The sequence below is a fragment of the Sorghum bicolor genome, chromosome 1 (genome assembly GCF_000003195.3).
Source record: "Sorghum bicolor cultivar BTx623 chromosome 1, Sorghum_bicolor_NCBIv3, whole genome shotgun sequence".
Classification (NCBI taxonomy): Eukaryota; Viridiplantae; Streptophyta; class Magnoliopsida; order Poales; family Poaceae; genus Sorghum; species Sorghum bicolor.
In genome coordinates, this window is record NC_012870.2 from 23,903,740 (window position 1) to 23,925,299 (window position 21,560).

The 21,560-nt window shown below is 46.1% G+C and overlaps 1 protein-coding gene and 2 long non-coding RNA genes across 3 annotated transcripts; all 3 read left to right on the forward strand.

Moving 5' to 3' along the window:
• Positions 3,595 to 10,112, forward strand: LOC8059317 (UDP-glycosyltransferase 86A1). Its single transcript, XM_002464520.2, has 2 exons — positions 3,595 to 4,390; positions 8,900 to 10,112. Exons 1-2 carry the CDS (start codon positions 3,826 to 3,828, stop codon positions 9,805 to 9,807), a joined length of 1,473 nt encoding a protein of 490 aa, XP_002464565.1. The 5' UTR covers positions 3,595 to 3,825; the 3' UTR covers positions 9,808 to 10,112.
• On the forward strand, positions 4,397 to 5,162 carry LOC110431651. The gene is made up of 2 exons (XR_002449079.1): positions 4,397 to 4,682; positions 4,773 to 5,162. It is a non-coding gene; the product is annotated as an uncharacterized LOC110431651 (long non-coding RNA).
• Positions 13,046 to 13,918, forward strand: LOC110431650. The gene is made up of 3 exons (XR_002449078.1): positions 13,046 to 13,085; positions 13,600 to 13,665; positions 13,899 to 13,918. It is a non-coding gene; the product is annotated as an uncharacterized LOC110431650 (long non-coding RNA).

Consider the following 21,560-nt stretch of genomic DNA (forward strand, 5'->3'; position numbering starts at 1 on the left):
TAAAAAGATGCATAATCATAAAAATCCAAATAAAGATTTTGTGCTTATATATATATCTTTGCTTAGTTTGCTAAATAAATAAATAAATTAAGTTTGCTATGAACCCTCATGATAAGCTCTCACATAGAAATGATGAATAGTTGCTCTGCCATGACTAGTTCTCAAAATTGAATTCTCTCTCAAGTTTAGGCATGACTGTTATGAATTAAGATTTGCTCTAAACCTGAACTGGTGGGAAGAGTACTTGATCTAAAGTTTAAGTCGTTAACGGATATGATATGGGAAGGTTGAGCTGCTGTTTATCTGTTTCTAGAGATGCTAGAATTCTAGAGAATTTTATCTTTGAAAATATTTAAAATGTTGCATGATGAGTTCCTGTATGATGAGAGTTTAAAATCCTACCACAGCCATATATACATGCTTATTAGACAATGAACCATACATTTACTTTTTACTGCTTATGAGCATTGAATGTGGTCAAGCTGTGTAGACCCTTTGGAACTTGTCATGCGGTTAAAATCAAGATTCACTTGCACGTTCACTCATACATGCTACTTCTACTCTGGAAGTACGCATCCACATACATCCACTCATTCCCATCTCCAGATTCACCTAAAATGATTCTACTCCTATCCGGGAGAGAATAACCAAAACATTATCCTATCCCTGTTATTCCCCGTGAAATAAATGCTCGAGATATTTTGGTTACTACCACTTGCTACATTATTCTAGGAGGGTGAGTGCTCTGAAAAAAATACGAGGAAATAAAAAGGGGCAAGTGCCCGGAACCTCGAAGAAAAGAAAAAGTGAGACGAGAGGTAAAAATGGACAAGTGTCCGACAGTAGAATTAGGGGTACAAGATACCCACCTGAGAGAAAAGAAAAAGAAAATATAGAGCATCTCATTCCCCTCGAAAAGCTTCAAGTGCAAGAAAGGTATGTATCTCCTTAAAAGAACAAAAGTAGAATTAGACTTTCACCATTGTCATCACCCTACACCATTCATTCGCCACACATGCACATCTTGATATTGACTTATTGACTTATTTCTCTAGATCCATGGTTTAACTATGCAATAAATGTCTTCTAAGTATGTATATTTTATCTCCCACCTATGAGCTCCAGATATCAAGCCTTATTAGAATAGGGTGAGAGAGAAGGCAATGTCACTATGCCTCATACCACAAATACCACATACTTTGAGAGAAGGCATATACCATCACAGCCTTGGTAAGGATCCAGAAATACCACAAAAGAGAGACTAGAGAGAGTCATACAAGGATTCTCTGAGTTTTATTTTGAAAATCTACAAAAACTCCAGAGCTATAGCTAATTAAGAATAAGAGACATGGCGCTTGACTAGACTGTTCTATCTTTTAACTGCTCAAGACACAAGTGACGGTTGCAATCCCCATGGTGAAAGGTAAAATGAGTAAGTTTTAAGTCTTAACAGTTTACCCTAACCCAGAGATGAGATCTTGCTTGAACGCATGTGTACTTTTAAGGCATGAAACCACTGCAGAAACTCTTGAGTCCATCCTTGCTCAGGGACGAGCAAAAGGTAAGCTTGGAGTAGTTGTTGACGGTCCTTAAGTATCATATTTAATCATCAAATAAATAAAGAAAAGGATCCAAATGCAACCAACACCTAGACTTAGGGTTTTATCTAATAGAATTCCACGAGTTTTGGTGTTTGTCTATTTCTACAGGGGGTTATCAGGAAATACGGAGGAAAGGCCCATATGTCGGGTTTACATAGAGATATTAGCGTGCCGCGTAATTTTCTCTCATCTAGAAGACTCCAGAAGCCACGGGAACGAACGTGTAGGCGATCGGGCCCGAGGGCAGGGCGCCCGCCCTCCCCCTAGGGCGCCCGCCCTGAGTTAGAGTCCAATCAGGACCGGTCTCGCGGATTACGCTCCACCGACCTAAAGGATCAAGGATAACCGTTCAATCAATGTCGGTTTGATCCGACAACCCAGATTCACTTGAGGGGACTATATAAGTAGACCCCCTGGCCCCTGGAGGAGAACAAGTTCATTGTAGAGTTGAGAGGTGCCCTCGAAGGATAACCTTTCCTCTACATAGACAGAGCAAAAGCTAGGGTTTGGAGATGAGAGCTCTCCTCTCTTCTCTAAACTAGAGTAGATCTAGATAGTAGCGACATGGAGAGCGAGGGAGGATTGGAGGAGAGGCCGGCCTGTCGGTTCTTCCTCCGGTTGTACTTCGCCATGATCAAGCTCTAATCAAGCTTGCTCATGGGATGACTCTGGTAATCTACTTCTATTTCATTATGCAATTACTATTCATGTATGTTCTGGTTCACAACTCTTTTGAGTACTTTTAATCTATAGGACCCTATAGGTTAGAGTTGTAGTATAGGTGTAAGCGTGGTGCTTAGATCTAGATTACTTGTGGATATCCCCTGTCTAACTGGATCGTGTGGTAGGCCGCGTAGGTGACAGTTACGTTGGTCCCCTGTAGTCCACCTCCTGTTAGCAGGACGGGTAGGGTTTATCAGCCTATGGATAAGCATCCTTTGTGATGTATTCTTATCACGTGGTTCGTCCTAGACATAGACATACCCCTCTAAAGTAGAGAAACGATAGTTATCCTCTCTATTCTCCTACCATCGCCCATATATTAGATTGCTCTACTCTCTATTCCCATATTATCACCCATTGTTATCTTACCTTTAATATTGTTCTTATTCAATTCTACCATCTTTCCTATTTACACCTACCTATCTATCTAGGTTAAGTTAGAGCATAGATCAGTTCTCCCGTTTTCCTGTGGATACAATAAAATCTTTAACCGGGTAAAAGCTACAACGGTATCCGTGCGCTTGCGGATTTATCTGTGTGCGTATAAATACCATAGTACACTCTAGTGCCATGCTGGGGATGACAACCTAGTATTCAAGTGGTGTTAGCAAGTGTCAACAATGGGCGGCGGGTGTGGGTGAGGATGGGCCGCAGCTGAAGATTGTTTAGGGTTTGGCTGACACTGACTAGTGGGTCCTCTAAATTTTAGTGTGCGGGAGTGGGCTGGGCCAAGCGCGCCAAAGTGAAAATGGGCTATACCGACCGATGGTTGGTCTCTAAGATATATCTTTAGCGTCCGATGTTCTGACGCGGATTCGTAGCGACCGATGTTCTGCCCTATAAATAATTATAGCGACCAATGATCAGTTACAAATTTATAGCGATCGAGGGTTCAACGCTAATAATAAGTTTTAGCGTCCATTGTCTGACGGTATAGATTGGCTACGTTGCGGTAAATATGCATTAACCGCTGCGGGCGTGTTATGTTGACAGCTACGGTTAATAGATTAACTGCAGCGGACACGGGCGTCCGCGACGCGTTTGCCCGCTGCGGAAAAGGGAAAACGCCCGCCACGGTTATTTTTTCTGGAGTAGTGTTCGTCTCGCAAATTACAGGTAAACTGTGTAATTAGTTTTTACTTTTATTTATATTTAATGTTCTATGCATATGTCTAAAGATTCGATGTCACTGTGAAAAATTTTGCAAAAATTTTTAAAGTAAACCAAGGCCCTGATTCTCACCGGCCTGGAGAGACACGCTCACACGCACGTCGACACGTACGTGCTTACTGTGCATGCAATCACGCGCCAACACGATGCTCCACCACCGAGTCCCAGGTGACACCGCTCCTTGACCCCGACCTCTCTCTGCAGCTGGACCTGCGCGCGCGAACGCCAATCAACCCTCTACCTCATATATGGGCCCGCTGATCCCGCTACCTTAACTTGCTATATTTTCACAGGCACCACACACTAGAGAGAGAACGAGAGCGCGCCATTTATGGGTCAGGACGCCGTGGCAGCGAACGGCACCGCCGGCGGCGGCCGGCGCCGCGCAAGGCCGCACGCCGTGGTGATGCCGTACCCGCTGCAGGGCCACGTCATCCCGGCGGTGCACCTGGCGCTGCGGCTGGCGGAGCGCGGGTTCGCGGTCACCTTCGTCAACACGGAGTCCGTGCACCACCAGATCGGCGCCGGCGGCGACATCTTCGCCGCCGTGCGGGCGGGAGGAGGAGGAGCTACGACGACGACGACGGAGCTGGACGTGCGGTACGAGCTGGTGAGCGACGGCTTCCCGCTGGGCTTCGACCGCTCGCTGAACCACGACCAGTTCATGGAGGGCATCCTGCACGTGCTCCCGGCCCACGTCGAGGAGCTCCTCCGCCGCGTCGTCGTCGACCCGCCCACCACGTGCCTCGTCATCGACACCTTCTTCGTGTGGCCGGCCACGCTGGCACGGAAGCTGGGCGTCCCCTACGTGTCCTTCTGGACGGAGCCCGCGCTCATCTTCAACCTCTACTACCACATGGACCTGCTCACCAAGCACGGCCACTTCAAATGCAAAGGTACGTAATTAACTAAGCTAAACTGATGAGATGATGCTATAATTAACCTTTTCGATGATCTCGATCGATCTCTACCGGATAAATATGTCCTCTAAAATTAAGCCTCGTCACGTGGTACTAGCGAAGATGAAGCTGTGTTTTGATTAAAAAAAAAACATTTGAGCTTCTTGTGTTATCGTGAATGGCTGAGACAAAGAGGACAAATTGTCCAGATAGCTAGTAGAAGCTTGTTTTTTCAGCTTCACGTGCGACGCACAAGAGAGCATCTATAGGAGGTCCACGCGAGAAGCGGGTAAGATTTTATCCGTTTTGGTAAGAAGCTGGAGAAAAATCTATACCAACCGAGATCTAAATTGGCACCATGTGTCCATGTCTATACAAGTATAAACACCAGGCCAAGTTGGACAAGCCAAGCATCTCTATACCATTCCTGTACTAGTTGGTATATCCGGCGAGAAGAAGAGTCTCCATCCCATACTAGCCTCCAAGCCAGCCATTCTGGCTAACATTAGTATCGGCCAAAACTCAATAAGTAGCATACTTCTTTGATGTTCGGTTTTAAGAACTTGTTAAATCATATTTACTATATATTAAATTCAAGTTTATGTAATTCAAACATAATTATAGCTAATATCATGCGTACATATATCATATATAATTATTTACATAACTATTACTTTATTAACGCTTGACTTGAAACGGTACAAGGGCATAGGTTTGAAGGGAAAAAAAAACAAAAGAAAACAGTCAGTGAAATGGTGTCCTTTAAAAAGAACTCTGAAGCTAAAAATAGAATGCTATCTGGAATAGGAGTATGTTCCAGCACTGGTGCAACCCCTGTTGCATTATCTAGGTTTACATTTACATAAATAGTAATATGAGATGAGATGAGTTGAAAATAAAGTTTGATGAGGACAAAAGTGAGGGACACGCCACTTGACTTAACAGAGGCTGACGATATGAAACGCATGACGAGAGCAGCCCCCAACCAGTCGTTGGGAGACACGGACCGCTAGTTGCCTCCATTCTCCAATCTCCAACGCTTTTCTTTCGCCCAATTTAAGCAGTTCCTACCAAAAAAACGATTCAAGACCTGTACTGCATGCTCCTCAAATAAAGCCACGCAGTTGGAGGACAGGAGTGGCGCAGATCCACCCGGTCGCCATCGTCTGGGCCACACACTGAAAATCTCGTTCTCCTTGGGTTTGTTGTATTCTTCAGAACCATCATATCTCACTGTCGGCACGTCGCTAGCCGAATGCCCAGGGCGCCGAGCATTATTACAGGTACAGTGCACGTACATAAGCGTCTTGGAGTAGTACACAGAAAAGTTTGTTGCTTGCCAGTCACTAATACGATTCCAAATCAGTCTGTTTCGGACGATCAAATCCAAGGGGGGTCGAGTCTCATTGGATTTGATGGTATTAGTAAATCACTCGATTCACTATTCTGTGTCATCCAATCCTATGGCTTGCTTTAGCCAGTTCGTCACCGCCCTTGGCCTTATTAGGGCATCTTTGAAGTTACTCAACCTAGAAACTATTTTCTTAGGCCTATAATATAAGGTATCCAAAAATTGTAGGACATATTGTGCAAAACAAATGATGCATGTAACTCTCCTTTAATTGTAGAGAGATCTTGTGTTTACTGTATTTTAAGTCTACTAGTAGACACTAATGATAAGTACACATATTATTGGTAGTTTTGGCGAGTTAATTCACCTAGAATACATTATAATTTGAGACGAAATTTGAATGCTTCAATACCTTATATTTTACGGAAAAATGAAGTAGATGGTGATTTCTATGTTCATTAATTAGGATTCTAACTAAAGAAAATGATGATGTGGCCTCGGTGACGAGAGCTTGCTGGCTTTACTTTCTCCTTCGCCCACACCTCTCTTCCAACCAAGGTGAAGATGATGAATGACTTGACAAGGAAAAAGAGCATATGATCTCCCTGGTAGGTGAGAAGGGCGTGAGAATCTAAAACATTTGTGGCATCAAAATTTACCTGAAGTGGCATATAAACGGTAACAATAACATACTCCCTCTGTCTCACTAAAAATGTTATTTTAGCATTCAAATTGTGTCCCAATAAAAAGGTCGTTTTAAGGGCGCAGGTCCTATGCCTACAAGTAACAACACTCTCTACCATAGCATGCAATCAACAGACCATATATGCATGGGAAAGCGGAGCACAAGAGATAGAATTTTTGTGTCCACCGTACTAGAGTAGGGATATGTTAGTATTTTTGCTATAGTCTTGGTACATGTGTCCATTCCTAGAACGACATTAATTTCGGGACAGAGCGGATATGAGTACATCTTATCATAGAAGATGAAGTGACATATAGGAGTAGAAGGTAGTCGTTGCCTCTTATCATAGGAGATGCCCAATGGCACTTTTGACCTATGCATCTCGATAGAGAAAAACCTCCAATCCAAGCCTACTAGAGCTCAATGTCTACAACCTACTTAGCTTGGTAACATAAATAATGAGATATTTTATATAAATATGGACAAACTTCAAATGATTTGAGTATGGATAAAATTAGGGTATGTCTATAGCCCACTCGGGTGTTGCAACACTATATAAATATGGACAAACTTTAAATGATTTAAGTATGGATAAAATTAGATTATGGCTATATAGCCCACTCAGGTGATACAACACTCGAAATTCACTATTTATCTTCCTCCTCGTCGCCCTTGTCGCGGCCCACCATCCCACTGTGGCCATGCTAGGGGTTTCACCCGAGCTCTGCGGTCATGGCGGTCTCCTTCTTTCCCTCCCCAATCTCCGGCTTCCACGATGATCTCTAGCCATGACGCCCTGCCTCGACCTGGCTCGGACACCTGCGCTCGGTCACCATCCCCACTGCTTGGTTGGCCTACCTCTCTCGAACCACTTTCTATTTCCGCCAGACTTGGAGAAGAAGAGGGGGGAGAGGCCGAATTTGCTGTAGAAATCGATCGAGTGTTGCACGCTCCTGAAACACTCTGCGTGAGGTAGCATTCCCATAAAATTATAATAATAGTTGTCATATGGGCTAGGTATACTACTTAGGCCTTGTTTAGTTCCTTACCTTAGAAACTTTTTACCTATCACATCGAATCTTTAGACACATGTATGGAACATTAAATATAGATGAAAACAAAAACTAATTGTACAATTTATCAACAAATCGCAAGACGAAAATGCTCAGTAGCCGAATCCAAAAAAAAAAGATCTGAACAAGGTGCTAGAGTTTTCTGTCATAAGAAGGAAGAATTCTGCATACATGACCGCAAGAATGTCATAGGAGTATGGGCTAGGAATGCCATTAAAACTAATAACTGTCATATAGAGTAGCAGACAAGCAGTACAATGTCAAACTTGAATGCTGCCATATACACGAATCTTTTGAAGACGAAGGTATATAGTACTCTAAAAGCTGAGGTATACACGTCGTTGGTATCATCTTCCTTTCCACTATGATCTGTGTTGAAAAGTTTAGGCTATCCATCGTCTAGCTACCCCTATATAACTAATGGATTATTATCTACCTTGTCTGGTAGTACGTGCATTCATCTATTACAATACTCCCCGTAGTCAACAATAAGGGCGGGCGATTTCTGGTTCCATACATCATCAAAACCTTGTACTGCTTGTCTGCTACATACTCCGATTATTATACTGCCGGCCCTAACCAAATAGGAGTAACATGGAGAGTGAAAACCAAACCAGAAGGCCACCGGCGGCTAACGCGATAGCGACGGATTTATAAGTAACCAGGAGGGTGATCGATGCAGCCGTTGACGACCACCAGGCCGGTCTCTCGCGGCGACCTAGTGAATCAACTGCGCGCACTGAAATCGAGCATCCCCTGACCACCAGAGCGCGCTCGCTACGCTAGGACGACGTACGAAAATATGGCGCAAGGGGCCGCCGGCGCAGTAGAGACGACGACGACGACGAGGCATGGCGGCGGCGGCAAGCCGCACGCGGTGGTGGTGGCGTACCCGCTGCAGGGCCACATCATCCCCGTGGTGCACCTGGCGCTGCGGCTCGCGGCGCGGGGGTTCGCCGTCACCTTCGTCAGCACGGAGGCCGTGCACGCCCAGACGGCGCGCGCGCTGGGCGTCGACCCGGACGGGTACGACCCCTTCGCGGCGGCGGCGGCGGCGGCGCGGGCACCACCGGAGGGGCCGCTGGGCGACGACGGCGTGTCGTACGAGCTGGTGAGCGACGGCCTCCCCGTGGGGTTCGACCGGTCGCTGCACCACGACGACTTCATGGGCGCGCTGTTCCACGCGATGCCCGCGCACGTCGAGCACCTGCTCCGCCGCGTCGTCGTGGACCCCGGCGCCACGTTCCTGGTCGCCGACACCTTCTTCGTGTGGCCCGCCACGCTGGCCAGCCGCCTCGGCATCGCCTACGTCTCGTTCTGGACCGAACCGGCGCTCATCTTCAACCTCTACTATCACATCGACTTGCTCACCCAGAACGGCCACTTTATGCATGCAGAGCCTCGCAAGGACACGATCACCTACATCCCTGGCGTGGCGTCCATCGAGCCGAGCGAGCTCATGTCGTACCTGCAGGAGACGGACACCACCTCCGTGGTGCACCGCATCATCTTCAAGGCGTTCGACGAGGCCCGCGACGCCGATTACGTCCTCTGCAACACCGTGGAGGAGCTGGAGCCGTCCACCATCGCCGCGCTCCGCGCCGACAGGCCCTTCTACGCCGTGGGCCCCATCTTCCCGGCGGGGTTCGCGCGCAGCGCCGTGGCTACGTCCATGTGGGCCGAGTCCGACTGCTCCCGGTGGCTGGACGCGCAGCCGCCCGGCTCCGTGCTCTACATCTCCTTCGGCAGCTACGCGCACGTCACCAAGCAGGAGCTGCACGAGATCGCCGGCGGCGTGCTGGCCAGCGGCGCCCGCTTCCTGTGGGTGATGCGCCCGGACATCGTCAGCTCCGACGACCCGGACCCGCTGCCCGAGGGGTTCGCCGACGCCGCGGCCGGGCGGGGGCTCGTGGTCCAGTGGTGCTGCCAGGTGGAGGTGCTCTCCCACGCCGCCGTCGGCGGCTTCCTCACCCACTGCGGCTGGAACTCCATCCTGGAGAGCGTGTGGGCGGGCGTGCCCATGCTGTGCTTCCCGCTGCTCACGGACCAGATCACCAACCGCCGCCTCGTCGCGCGGGAGTGGCGCGCCGGCGTGTCCATCGGGGACCGCGGCGCGGTGCGCGCAGACGAGGTGAGGGCACGGATCGAGGGGCTCATGGGCGGGGAAGACGGCGTCATGCTCAGGGAGCAGGTGAAGAAGCTGAGGGGCACACTCGAGGCTGCCGTGGCGCCCGGTGGCTCGTCGCGGCGCAGCTTCGACGAGTTCGTCGACGAGCTCAAGCGCAGGTGCGGAGGCAGCCACTGATCCGCGCAGTTTCTCGGCGAGCTCAAGCGCCGGTGCTGATGAGGCAGCCACTGATCCGAAGCTCGCGGACAGGAGCTTGAGGTGGGCCTCAGAAAGTCAGAATACGTGTGCGATGTAGGCCTTGTATCGTAGCGTCAGCTTGTACCGTTTTGTATTGTAAACTGGCTTCATCATCGAAGCGTGTACGGAGTATGTATGCTGTGTACGGAGTACGGTGGGGTATTACTGTTGTGCAGGTTTGATGTGATGTCTACCTAGTACATAGGTCTTGTTTAGTTGGTAAAAATTTTCAAGATTTCCGGTCACATCGAATCTTTGGTCGTATGCATAAAGAATTAAATATAGACGAAAATAAAAACTAATTACACAGTTTATCTGTAATTTGTGAGATAAATCTTTTGAGTCTAGTTACTCCATTATTGGACAATGTTTGTCAAATAAAAACAAAAGTGCTACAGTAGCCAAAACCCCAAAAATTTGCAGGCTGAAGTGCTCTGTCGTTGTACCTTTGTTAGAGCATCTCCAAGAGACTAGCTAAAATTATATTCTAAATTACAAGATTTAGTCATTGTGTAAAATAAAAACCCACTCAAAGCATAGAGTTCCACAACAGCCTTTGTATAGGATAGCTAGTGAGGACGACATGCTATATATGACAAGCGAAAATTTAGGAATAGCAAACTTGCTATTTTAGCAAACCAGATAGCACATCTGTTGGAGTTTAACTTTTGCTTTAAAAATATAAAAATAACCTAGACAACATGGATAGCATATCTGTTGGAGTTGCTCTTACCGATGTAAACGGGAATCGGGTCACCGTCACCCATTTCAAGTTTTTTTTGAAAGTCAACGGGGGAAACGTTCCCCACCTGATTCATATATTGGCCCAAAACGGCCTGTTATATAATTTCAGTTTTACAAGACAATTTGTACAAAAGGCTGCAAAACCAACTAGGAGACGGCGGCAACAGGTTCTTCAATGACGCCTTCAGGAAGGAGACTCGTCACTGGCCCAGACAGATCTGAGCTAGGCTTTCGCCCAGAACACTTTGTCAAAGCTCTTGTTGACCCACAGGGAATGGAGGGAGGCACACCAACAAATTCGTCCACGCCTGGACCGAAGAGGGTGGGGCGCTTGCCGGCTGCCGCCACACAGCGCGGAGCCGTTCTCGGACTCGCCCGCAACAGTGTTAAGCACGCACCAGCAGTCATCCACGCCTGGACGCCGGAGGAAGTGGGGCCTTGCCGGCCGCCGCCATACCACGCGGAGCCGTTCCCGGACTCGCCCGCGACAGTGGGAGGCGCGCGCCGACAAGCGATAACACCAGATGAAGGGAGGTTGCTGGTCGCCTCCACACTGCGCGGAGCCGTTCTCAGACTCGCCCGCGATAGTGGGAGGCGCGCACCAGCCAGCATGTGACGGTCGCCGCCACACCGTGCGGAGCCGTTCCCGGACTCGCCCGCAACAGTGGGAGACGCGCACCGGCACGATGCCCACGGACGCAGCCCCAACGCCGGCATGCCCGCGGCCAAACAATACGCACCGTGCAGCTGCTGGTTCCTACAAAAAAGAGCGAAGAAAAGTGGGCATGCTGCCCCGCCGCCAAACAGCTAGCCCCGCTCCACTACAGGGCCAACCCCAAATCTAGTCACCGCCGCTGCAAGTCTGCGTCGACAGTCAACGCGTAGATCCGGCCTCCGAGAACAGGGAGAGAACGGGCATGACTGCCCACACCAGCACCGTCATCAGTCGCCATGGCCGACCATGGTCAGGCAGCTCGTGTGCCTGGCCACCCATGACCGATGGCCCTTGACCAAGGCGGGCGGAGTCGGAGGCGGCAGCAGCTATATCCGGGTCCGGGACGACCGGATCTGGCCGCCGACCGCCGGTTGCGCCACCGGCCAGCATCCCGGCGACGATGGCAGTCCGGCGTGCAGGAGCTTCAAAGGAGAGAGGAAGGGAGGAGGAGAAACCCAGCCCTGCCGCCGCCATCCTCGCCTCCGGCCGGGCATCCCGGGGCTGGCTCAGGCAGAGGCAGAGCGGAGGTCGCGCACCTTACGGCTCTTGGCGGCGGCGCGGTGGGTCGCCGCCCGAGTCGCTCAAGGAGCGACGCGGGGGCTCGGGCGGGCTGCCGTCCGTTTCCGGATACCTTTCGACTCTCCTACTATTCCCATTTCAAGTTGCCTACTGGGTTCTGCAAAAGATCAAAGGAATGAGTCACCCCATCTATATATTATCTTGAGTAAAGTCCACCACTGTCGTGTCATCCCGGTCTCTAAATTCACAAATCGATCATTTAGGTCCTTAAACTTGTTCGTTTATATCATCTCGATCTCTAAACTTTTTCAGTTGTGTCATCCCGGTCTCCAAACTTAAAAGTCACTTGTTTAGGTCCTCAATTTTGTTCAACTGTGTCATCTCGGTCCCTAAACTTGATTTTGAATCTCATCTGGGTCAAAACAAAGCGATTTAAAAACTCTATATCAAAAAATAATACATAACTTTTTCATATGGGAGATTTTTAAGTTTAGTGACCAGAATGACACAAACCGAACAAGTTTAGGTATCTAACGGTCGTTTTGCGAGTTTAAGGACCGGAATGACACATCCAAACAAGTTTAGGGACCGCTGATGGACTTTACTCTATTATCTTATACTCCCTTAGTTCCAAATTATAAGTCGTTTTGACTTTTTTAGGTATAACTATTTTACTATGCATCTAGATATAAGGATATGAGTCTATTTGGTTCTCTTGCTAATTTTTAGCTAGCTAAAACTATTTTAGCTCTTCTTTAGTTAGTGTGTTTAAAAGTTTAGTTACTAAAGTGATTAAAGTTTAGCAGACTAAAATTCAGTAAAGGAAATCAACACTAGTACACAGAGGTTCTAAGCCGGCGGGGGTAAAATATTTCTACATGCGGTTTTAGTTATAATGCGTCTGTGTTGAAAATTTGTACGGCTAGAATTGAAAACCGCCTGTATAAAAGGCTCAGTACAGGCGGTTATTGTAACAAACCCGCCTGTGTAAATGATGCATTTACACAGGCGGTTTTGTTATGTGAACCGCCTGTGTTAATGGATTTACACACGCGGTTCACATAACAAACCACCTGTGATTTATCTTCCTATAAATAACCGAGAACCCCTTCTTCCTCCTCGAGCAGAACTGTAGGTAGCAGCCACATTCCATTGGAGCACATCTTGGAGGTCTAATTTTTCCAAAATACAAGGGGAGACGTTTTGATCTTCATTTCTTGGAAGGAGATGGCTAAGAAAGGTTAGTTGATGCCTCTAATGCCTCATTTTGTGTCCTCTTGCTCAATTTGAGCTACTTTTTGGTATGTTTACTTCTCCAATTTGTGAAACCAAGAAATATATATGTAGTAGTTTCCATGAATGGTGTTTCCATACTTGGGAGAGAAAGATAAGTTTTCTTTTTAGTTTTTTAAATTATATGGTTTAGGATGTTATTTTTTATGTAAATTTGATTTAATTACGCGATAAGCATTTTTTATATATGAGGTTGCTTCAGATGTTGCCTCTCCTCTCACCATTTCCATGTTTCATTCTCAAATTTTTTAGTGATATAATATATTTAGTTTCAATCAACAGTGTTTTTGTACCTTGTCAAATTTATTTTAGTGATATAAAGATATATATATTTATGGTTTTGTCTTTATTTTTATACTTGTTTTACTTTTTCAATTTGATTTAATTGTTAGGTGTTCTTTTATTTTTGATGACAGATATTCGTAGACAATATTTCAATTAATTTACTAACTTTTCAATAGGTCAAAATACAAGGTTTGAGGTTTTGATCTTCATTTCTTGGAAGGAGATGGAGGTGGCTAAGAAAGGTAAGTTTTCTTTTTAGTTTTTTAAATTATATTGTTTAGGATGTTATTTTTTATGTAAATTTGATTTAATAACGCGATAAGCATTTTTGTGCCCTCTTGTATAAGATGTTGCCTCTCCTCTCACCATTTCTATGATTCCTTTTTCAATTTGATTTAATTGTTAGGTCTTCTTTTATTTTTAATAACAAATATTCGCAGACAATATTTCAATTAATTTACTAACTTTTCAACAGGTCATGATGGAGAGGTCCTCATGGATGTATAACTTATCAAGACTAGATCCATCATATATACCTGAGGTGCATAGGTTTGTTGATGCCGCTAAGAACCATGCTTTGAGAACAAAGACGAAGCATATATATTGTCCATGCTACGACTGCAGAAATATTCTTCTATTTGAAGATACTGAAGTAATCATTTCTCATCTAGTCTGTCGAGGATTTATGAAGGATTACTTGATTTCGACAAAGCATGGAGAGGGTAGCTCAACGCCTTATACAGTTGGGGACCCAGCACACATCGACACCGATGGTCTAGGCATGCCTGCTGATCAGTTTTTCCACGACACACCCCAGAGTGAACATGTTGTGCCAAATGTTACCGCTGGTGGATCTGCTGGGGAAAATGATGGTGCAAGAACTCATGTCTTACCAAATGATACGGCTGCAGAAGATGCTGAATTCTTGGAGGCAATGTTGCGTCGTCATACTGAACCTTCAATGTTATTAATGAAAGGGATGGAGGCCTTGAAGAAGGCGGCAGAAGAGCCTTTGTATGATTAGTCTAAAGGTTGTACCAAAGAGTACACAACGTTACGAGCTGTGCTAAAACTGTTGATGGCAAAAGCCAGGTATGGTTTGTCCGATGCTGGATTCGATGCGTTCTTAAGTATTATCGGCGATATGCTTCCAAAGGAGAACAAAGTTCCTGCTAACACGTACTATGCAAAGAAGCTGATCAGTCCGCTGACTATGGGTGTCGAGAAGATCCATGCGTGTAGAAATCATTGTATCCTGTACCGAGGTGATGATTACAAGGACTTGGATAGTTGTCCAAAGTGTGGTGCAAGTCGGTACAAGACAAACAAAGACTATCGAGAGGATTGTGCTGCCTCCATGTGTAAAGCAGGGAAGAAGCGTAAGAAGGCCCAAAAGAACACCCAACAGAGTTCAAAACCCACGAGCAAAGATAAAGAAGAGGTTGACTATTATGCGCAGAAAAAGATTCCTCCTTTAGTGATGTGGTACCTTCCAGTGGTAGATCGACTGAGGAGTTTGTTTGCTAACCCTGAGGATGCAAAACTTATGAGTTGGCATGCTTCTGATGAGCACAAAAATGATGGCAAGCTTCGCCATCCAGCCGATGGAAAGCAGTGGCAAGATTTCAATGACAACCACCGAGACTTTGCCAGTGAACCAAGGAATGTTAGTGTCACAGAACCGACCAAATTATAAGAGTACAAGTGTAGAAACGATCGACAAGCAATCAAGTTTCCAAACTTGAGCCCATATAATCCCGGTAGTCAATTGAAATCATGAAGGACTTCAAACCAACTTGCAACAAACCAAGATCGTAATAATTCAACATAAACACAGCGAATGTTACATAGTCATTCATTGCCGTCGAAGCAGCACCACATCGGAGTTATTAAGTTATTACAACACAAGTTCAAAGTAGCGGAAGCAAAATAATTACACACACTTGTTCCAAAGTTCAGTTCCCAAGTTTTTGTTATTGCCAGAGTCTACACCATCCTTCCAAAAGCATTAGATACGAAGTTGTTAGAGAACCGTGCCCAACGGTTAGTCTTCATCCCCAGCGGGATGGAGACAGGTCTTGCAGAAACCGTCATAGAAGATGTCATCTGCAACAGGTGGGAAATAAAACCCTGAGTACGAGAATGTACTCGGCTAGACTTACCCGTCTAGTAAAACATAAAAGACACCAAGGATCATGCAAGGCCAATATAAAAGTAGAGCTGGTTGACACGACATTTTTGCCAAAAGCCATTATTAAGACTAACACAATGTAAGAGCATCATATTTATTTATTATCAACCTATCACTAGATTAGCACCTGTACTACAACACATCACTTGATTAATACAAGCAATAATAACCATATTAGGTTCATCATCTGTTCTTCTTGCTATCATCATTATCATGAACCAAGTTCATTAGTGAATGCTATGTTTGCTGCTGCTCTGTCAAGTTCTCACTAACCGGGAGAGACGGCGATTCGAATTGAATTCCTATCCAGCTGGAGGGTTATTCCTAGCACTCACCCAAGCATCCCCCGTCGGAGAGCCAACGGGTCACCTTTGGTACGACTCAGGAATCGCGGCTCCGATCAGCGCCGCACTCCCAGGGCTACCACTCTGCCAGGGAGGTCAGGAATTTTAACTCACCTGCCTTTGGGCTTACGCCAATGGTCCCCCGCACACCGCACTTCCTCCGGTAGTGCGCACTTTATACTTGCCGGTCTTCCGGCCTGAGTCATACTACTCGGCTTCGCGGTCGGAACGAGTTATCCGGCCAACTAAGTGTCAGGCATGCGTTCAACATGACAAGAGGACGTACAACGATCGGTCCTTAGCTGCCACAGACGGAGTTACTACAACCTTGCACAACTCCGCCCGGCTTAAGTCAAATTAATCAGGTTCCATCCACGATAGCACATATAGACCATCGTGATCCGACATAACCCTATATCGCGCAGGTGACAGGAAATCACCCGACTTCTACCGTTTAAGCATGGCTAAGCTGCTACTCGATCCTAACTCTACAACCAGGGTGTGGTGAGTATCTGGACAAGGATGGAGTAAAAATGCAGCAAGGGCTTCATCACAACTCCTATACTTAATGCACCAATAGATATAACATATTAAGTAAACTTTCAAAAATAAAGGGAGGCTTAGAATGCTCCGTGACTTGCCTTTCACGAACGAGGCTGGCTCATGACTTGGACACTCAACTTCTTCTTCTGGCTCCTCGGGTCCGACTTGCTGGACCTCCACCTCTTGGCTGCCCTCCTGGCCTTCGGGATTCACTTGTAGATCGAAGGAGACTGCCGCGTCCGATGCACCTATTGCATGCTCGGTGAATAAGAAGGTGTGCATATAAAAGAATGAATGCTTGATAACATAATGGATTCACTGGGCACTCATTTATGGAGTACACAGTTATAACAAGTTTACACAAGTTAACAAGTTACCCTAGTCCAAAACTTACCATGATAGCACCTAACAGCAAGCAACATAGAACGAGAGTAGCTCAGTAAATAAACCATAACTAATGATAGACAGATCCAACAAATATAAGTGAAGACATTATGGAAAGCTTATGAAATTGTCTACAAATTATCTTTAAACATCTCAGCAAGATTCATACATTAAACCAGTCATTTAAACAAAGTTCCAGGTTCTGTCCCAGAAAAACAGAGAGCACCTATTTCTGGAACCCAACTTGGAACAGCCATAACTTTTAAACTACTGGACCAAATGATCCCAAATTTAAACCACAGCTAGTTCAATAAGTTTACAACAACTTTGATTTATACAAGTTCCACAGAAGGCCAAGTTATCATTAAGCAAAAGTTAAATCACTTCCTTGCTGTCCAGAACAACCTTTAACCCTTTAATTAATTATTTGATGACATAACCAAAACATAAACCATGCCAACCACATGGCTTATGGGCACAAGCATATCACCAGGTTACCAGAACACTAGATGATAACCTTCAAACATTTACTTAACAAGGCATTTATTAATTAATTCTAGAAAAGAGCATAATTACAAGATACTAGCCAAAGTGCTTAGAAAAATCTACACAAATTACGGAAGCACAAGGATAGCATCAAAGCATCACCAAAGAAATTTCAGAGCAGTTGCACATAGCAAATTAAAGATATACATTTAACATGTAACTAGGTGATTATTTCATAAATTCAGAAACATGACTTATATGGTGTCAAACAACAGATTTCAGATTATTTACATCTTAGGAATACTATAAACAAGTTTACCACCAAAGTAGAGCACCAGCATAAGCACCAATTATTTTATATGATTTAATCAAGGAAACAAGCCACATTTCAATCATGAATTACATATCAAATTTGCATTATTCCAAAAATCATGAAATATTTATCATAGCATTCTAGTAACATACAGAGGCTACCACAAAATTTTCAGAGCAAACAGAACAGTATAACCAGAGATATGAATTTATCCATGAATAACAAGATTAAATTCTCAATAAATATTTTCCCAGAAAACATGGTTCATTTTATATTTTTATTAAAAACTAGCCATCTCAAGAAATACCACAAAATTGGTTTCACAATTTTTGGATCTCAGAAACAGAAGATATGATTTTTGCAAGAAAGCCAAAAATTAGGATTTTGAATAAAAGAAAAGGAGGCAAGGAGAGTGACGCTGACAGTGGACCCCAGCTGTCAGGTTCTTCTTCCTCACGGCCGAGGTGACTTTCGCCGGCGATTTCTCCATGACGGCGAGGTCTCCGGCCAAGCCAAGGGCACCAACGTGATCCCCAGACTCTAGCGACTCGATTGACCCCCTTTTCCCCACGGCGGAGCCACCGGAAGGGTCTCGCCGTCGACGATGGCGGCTCGGCGGAGGTGCTCGGCGTTACACCGGAGCCCTCAGGCCGGTAGAGCACGACCTAAGACCTTCTACAGCACCAGCGAACAACGGCGGAGCTTCCTAGGTATGCGGCTTGGTTTGAAACCTCGTGGAACACGCTGGCCACGAGAGCACCCATCTCCGGCGGAAACACGGCGGCGCTACGCATCGTGTCCGGTGACGGAGAGCTCGGTAGAGCGTCTACCAAGTGGCGCAAACGCTCGCTAAGGACCTACTCTACCTCTACGACCTGACCAGAGGAGACCAGAGGCTTCACCGGGCTCGGCATTGGGCTCGCCGGAAAAGATGGTCACGACGACCCGATTTGGGGGAAGAAGGGAATGGCGGCTCACCGGTGGATTTCGCGGCGAGTTAGAGGGTGGGAAGTGAAGAGCAGCTCACGGCGGAGCTGTGGGTGGATTTTGGTGGACGGAAACGCAGCGAGGAGCGCGCACGAGCTCGCCGGAGTGAGCTCGCGACGGTGAGCTCGCTGCGGGCGCTCTTCTGGCGAGAGAGGTGAGGCAGAGAGGAAGTGGACGCGTCCACTCCGCTCGGGGCGACGCCGTGGACCTCATGCAGGCGCTGGGAGCTGACGAGCGGGGCCATCACCGGCGTACGGACGACATCTGGCGAACAGGTGGCGCTCTGGTTGTGAATGCAGTTACATCCAAGGCTATTCAGGACATTCCAGTGGTGTGTGAGTTCCCGGATGTATTTCCTGACGATTTACCCGGGCTTCCTCCGGATCGGGATGTGGAGTTTGAAAATTGAATTGATTCCAGGTACCGCTCCTATCTCTAGAAGACCTTATAGAATGCCACCCAACGAATTAGCTGAGCTTAAGACCCAACTAAATGAGTTGTTGAAGAAGGGTCTTATCCGTCCTAGTTCGTCTCCTTGGGGTTGTCCGGCAATCTTTGTGAAGAAGAAGGATCAATCTTTGCGCATGTGTGTGGACTATCGTCCCTTAAATGCGGTAACCATCAAGAACAAATACCCTCTTCCTCGCATTGATATCTTGTTTGATCAGTTGTCTAAAGCCAAAGTATTCTCCAAGATTGATTTGCGATCTGGGTACCATCAGATCAAGATCCGTCCTGAAGATGTGCCCAAGACAGCTTTCTCGATGAGGTATGGGCTGTATGAGTATCTCGTCATGTCCTTCGGTCTTACAAATGCACCTGCTCACTTCATGTATCTCATGAATTCGGTGTTCATGCCCGAATTGGACAAGTTTGTGGTGGTCTTCATTGATGATATCTTGGTATATTCCTGCAATGAAGAGGAGCATGCAGAGCATCTGCGTATAGTGTTGTCGCGTTTGCGCGAACATCAGCTTTATGCTAAGTTTAGCAAATGCGAGTTCTGGCTGAAGAAAGTACCTTTCCTGGGCCATGTCTTATCTGAAGAAGGCATCTCGGTGGATCCGGCTAAGGTGCAAGAAGTGCTGGATTGGAAAGTTCCAACTTCGGTACACTAGGTTCGGAGTTTTCTTGGTCTGTCTGGGTATTATCGTCGATTCATTCCCGAATTTTCAAAGATATCCAAGCCTATGACTCGTTTACTTCAGAAGGATGAGAAGTTTGTGTGGACGCCTGAGTATGAAGAGGCATTCCACAAGTTGAGGACATTGCTGACATCAGCTCCTGTCTTAGCTCAACCTGATATCGAAAAGCCCTTCGATGTCTTTTGTGACGCGTCAGGCATTGGTTTAGGCTGTGTGTTGATGCAGGAAGGTCGTGTGATCGCATATGCTTCGCGCCAACATTGAAAGCATGAGGTCAATTACCCTACTCATGACTTAGAATTGGCGGCAGTTGTTCATGCTTTAAAAATCTGGAGGCATTATTTGCTGGGTAATCTGTGTAATATCTACACCGATCATAAGAGCCTCAAGTATATCTTCACTCAACCTGAACTGAACATGCAGCAGCGAAGGTGGCTTGAGTTGATTAAAGATTATAATCTACAAGTGCACTATCATCCGGGCAAGGCAAACGTGGTTGCGGATGCCTTGAGTCGGAAGGCGCACTGTCACTCCATCCAAGTGGAAGATCCGTTGTTGTCACATCTTATGCATCCACTTGTGCTCAACCAAATTTCTCTGGAGAGTACTCTTCACAATCGAGTCATCGAATTGCAGCAAACAGATGTAGGCATCCACCACATAAAGAGGAAAATGAAAGAAGAAGAAACTAAGCATTTCTGAGTTGATGAGAACGGAATTCTTTGGTTCAAAGATCGACTAGTGGTCCCAAAAGACCGCGAGCTGCGAAATCAGATCTTGTCTGAAGCTCATTCATCCAAATTGTCCATCCATCCTGGTAGTAGCAAGATGTATCAGGATCTGAAACCTTTGTTTTGGTGGACAAAGATGAAAAAGGAGATTGCTGCTTTTGTCGCTCGTTGTGACAATTGTTGTCGTGTGAAGGCTGTTCACATGAAAGCTGGTTTGCTTCAACCCTTATCAATTCCTGGTTGGAAATGGGAAGAAGTCATCATGGATTTCATCAGTGGACTCCCAACTTCTGTTAAGGGTTACGACTCCATCTGGGTGATTGTAGATCGTTTGACCAAGGTTGCTCGATTTATTCCAGTTCGAACTGACTACCGTCCACATCAATATGCAGAGTTGTACTTCGAGCACATTGTTCGTCAGTATGGTGTACCTCGAACTATTGTATCAGATCGTGGACCACAGTTCACTGCTCGTTTTTGGGAATGTCTGCATGAGCATATTGGTACTCATTTAGTCCGGAGCAGATTGGAATGTCAGTATGGCATCCCCGATGGTGAGCTCGGCTTCGATTCAGAGAACACGGCGACCGACTGACAGAGCGACTTCGGCAATGGATAACTCCCAAACCAGCCCGAGATAGAAGATGATGCAGTTGACAAAGTTGGAGTTTCAACCAAGTTCTACAACTTTGTTAACAAGAGCAAAAGCCAGATCGGCCGGGATTGAAAGATATAGAGTTTTCAAAATCGATCAAGCAAACTGGTTTGGTTCCAGGACTTAGAAAATTTTCTAAGTGTTGGAAACAACCCCAAATCTGCCTTGTGGGTCACTTTTGAGCTATTTGTGTTCATTTTCATGAGATGGACATAAAACAACTTTTGTTCCTTATAAAATTTGCTACAACTTTGCTGTAGGAAGTTTTGACATGCAAACATTTTATGAAACACTTTTTAAAAGCCTAAGCAAAAGAGGTTTCTAGGGCCTATTTGCACAAGTATGACTTAAAGGCATA

Bases quoted from the DNA above. Each gene is read 5' to 3' on its own strand.
- LOC8059317 (XM_002464520.2), top strand. From the start codon at position 3,826: ATGGGTCAGGACGCCGTGGCAGCGAACGGCACCGCCGGCGGCGGCCGG. The intron at 4,391-8,899 runs GTACGTAATTAA...TTATGCATGCAG, and splicing joins CGGCCACTTCAAATGCAAAG to AGCCTCGCAAGGACACGATC.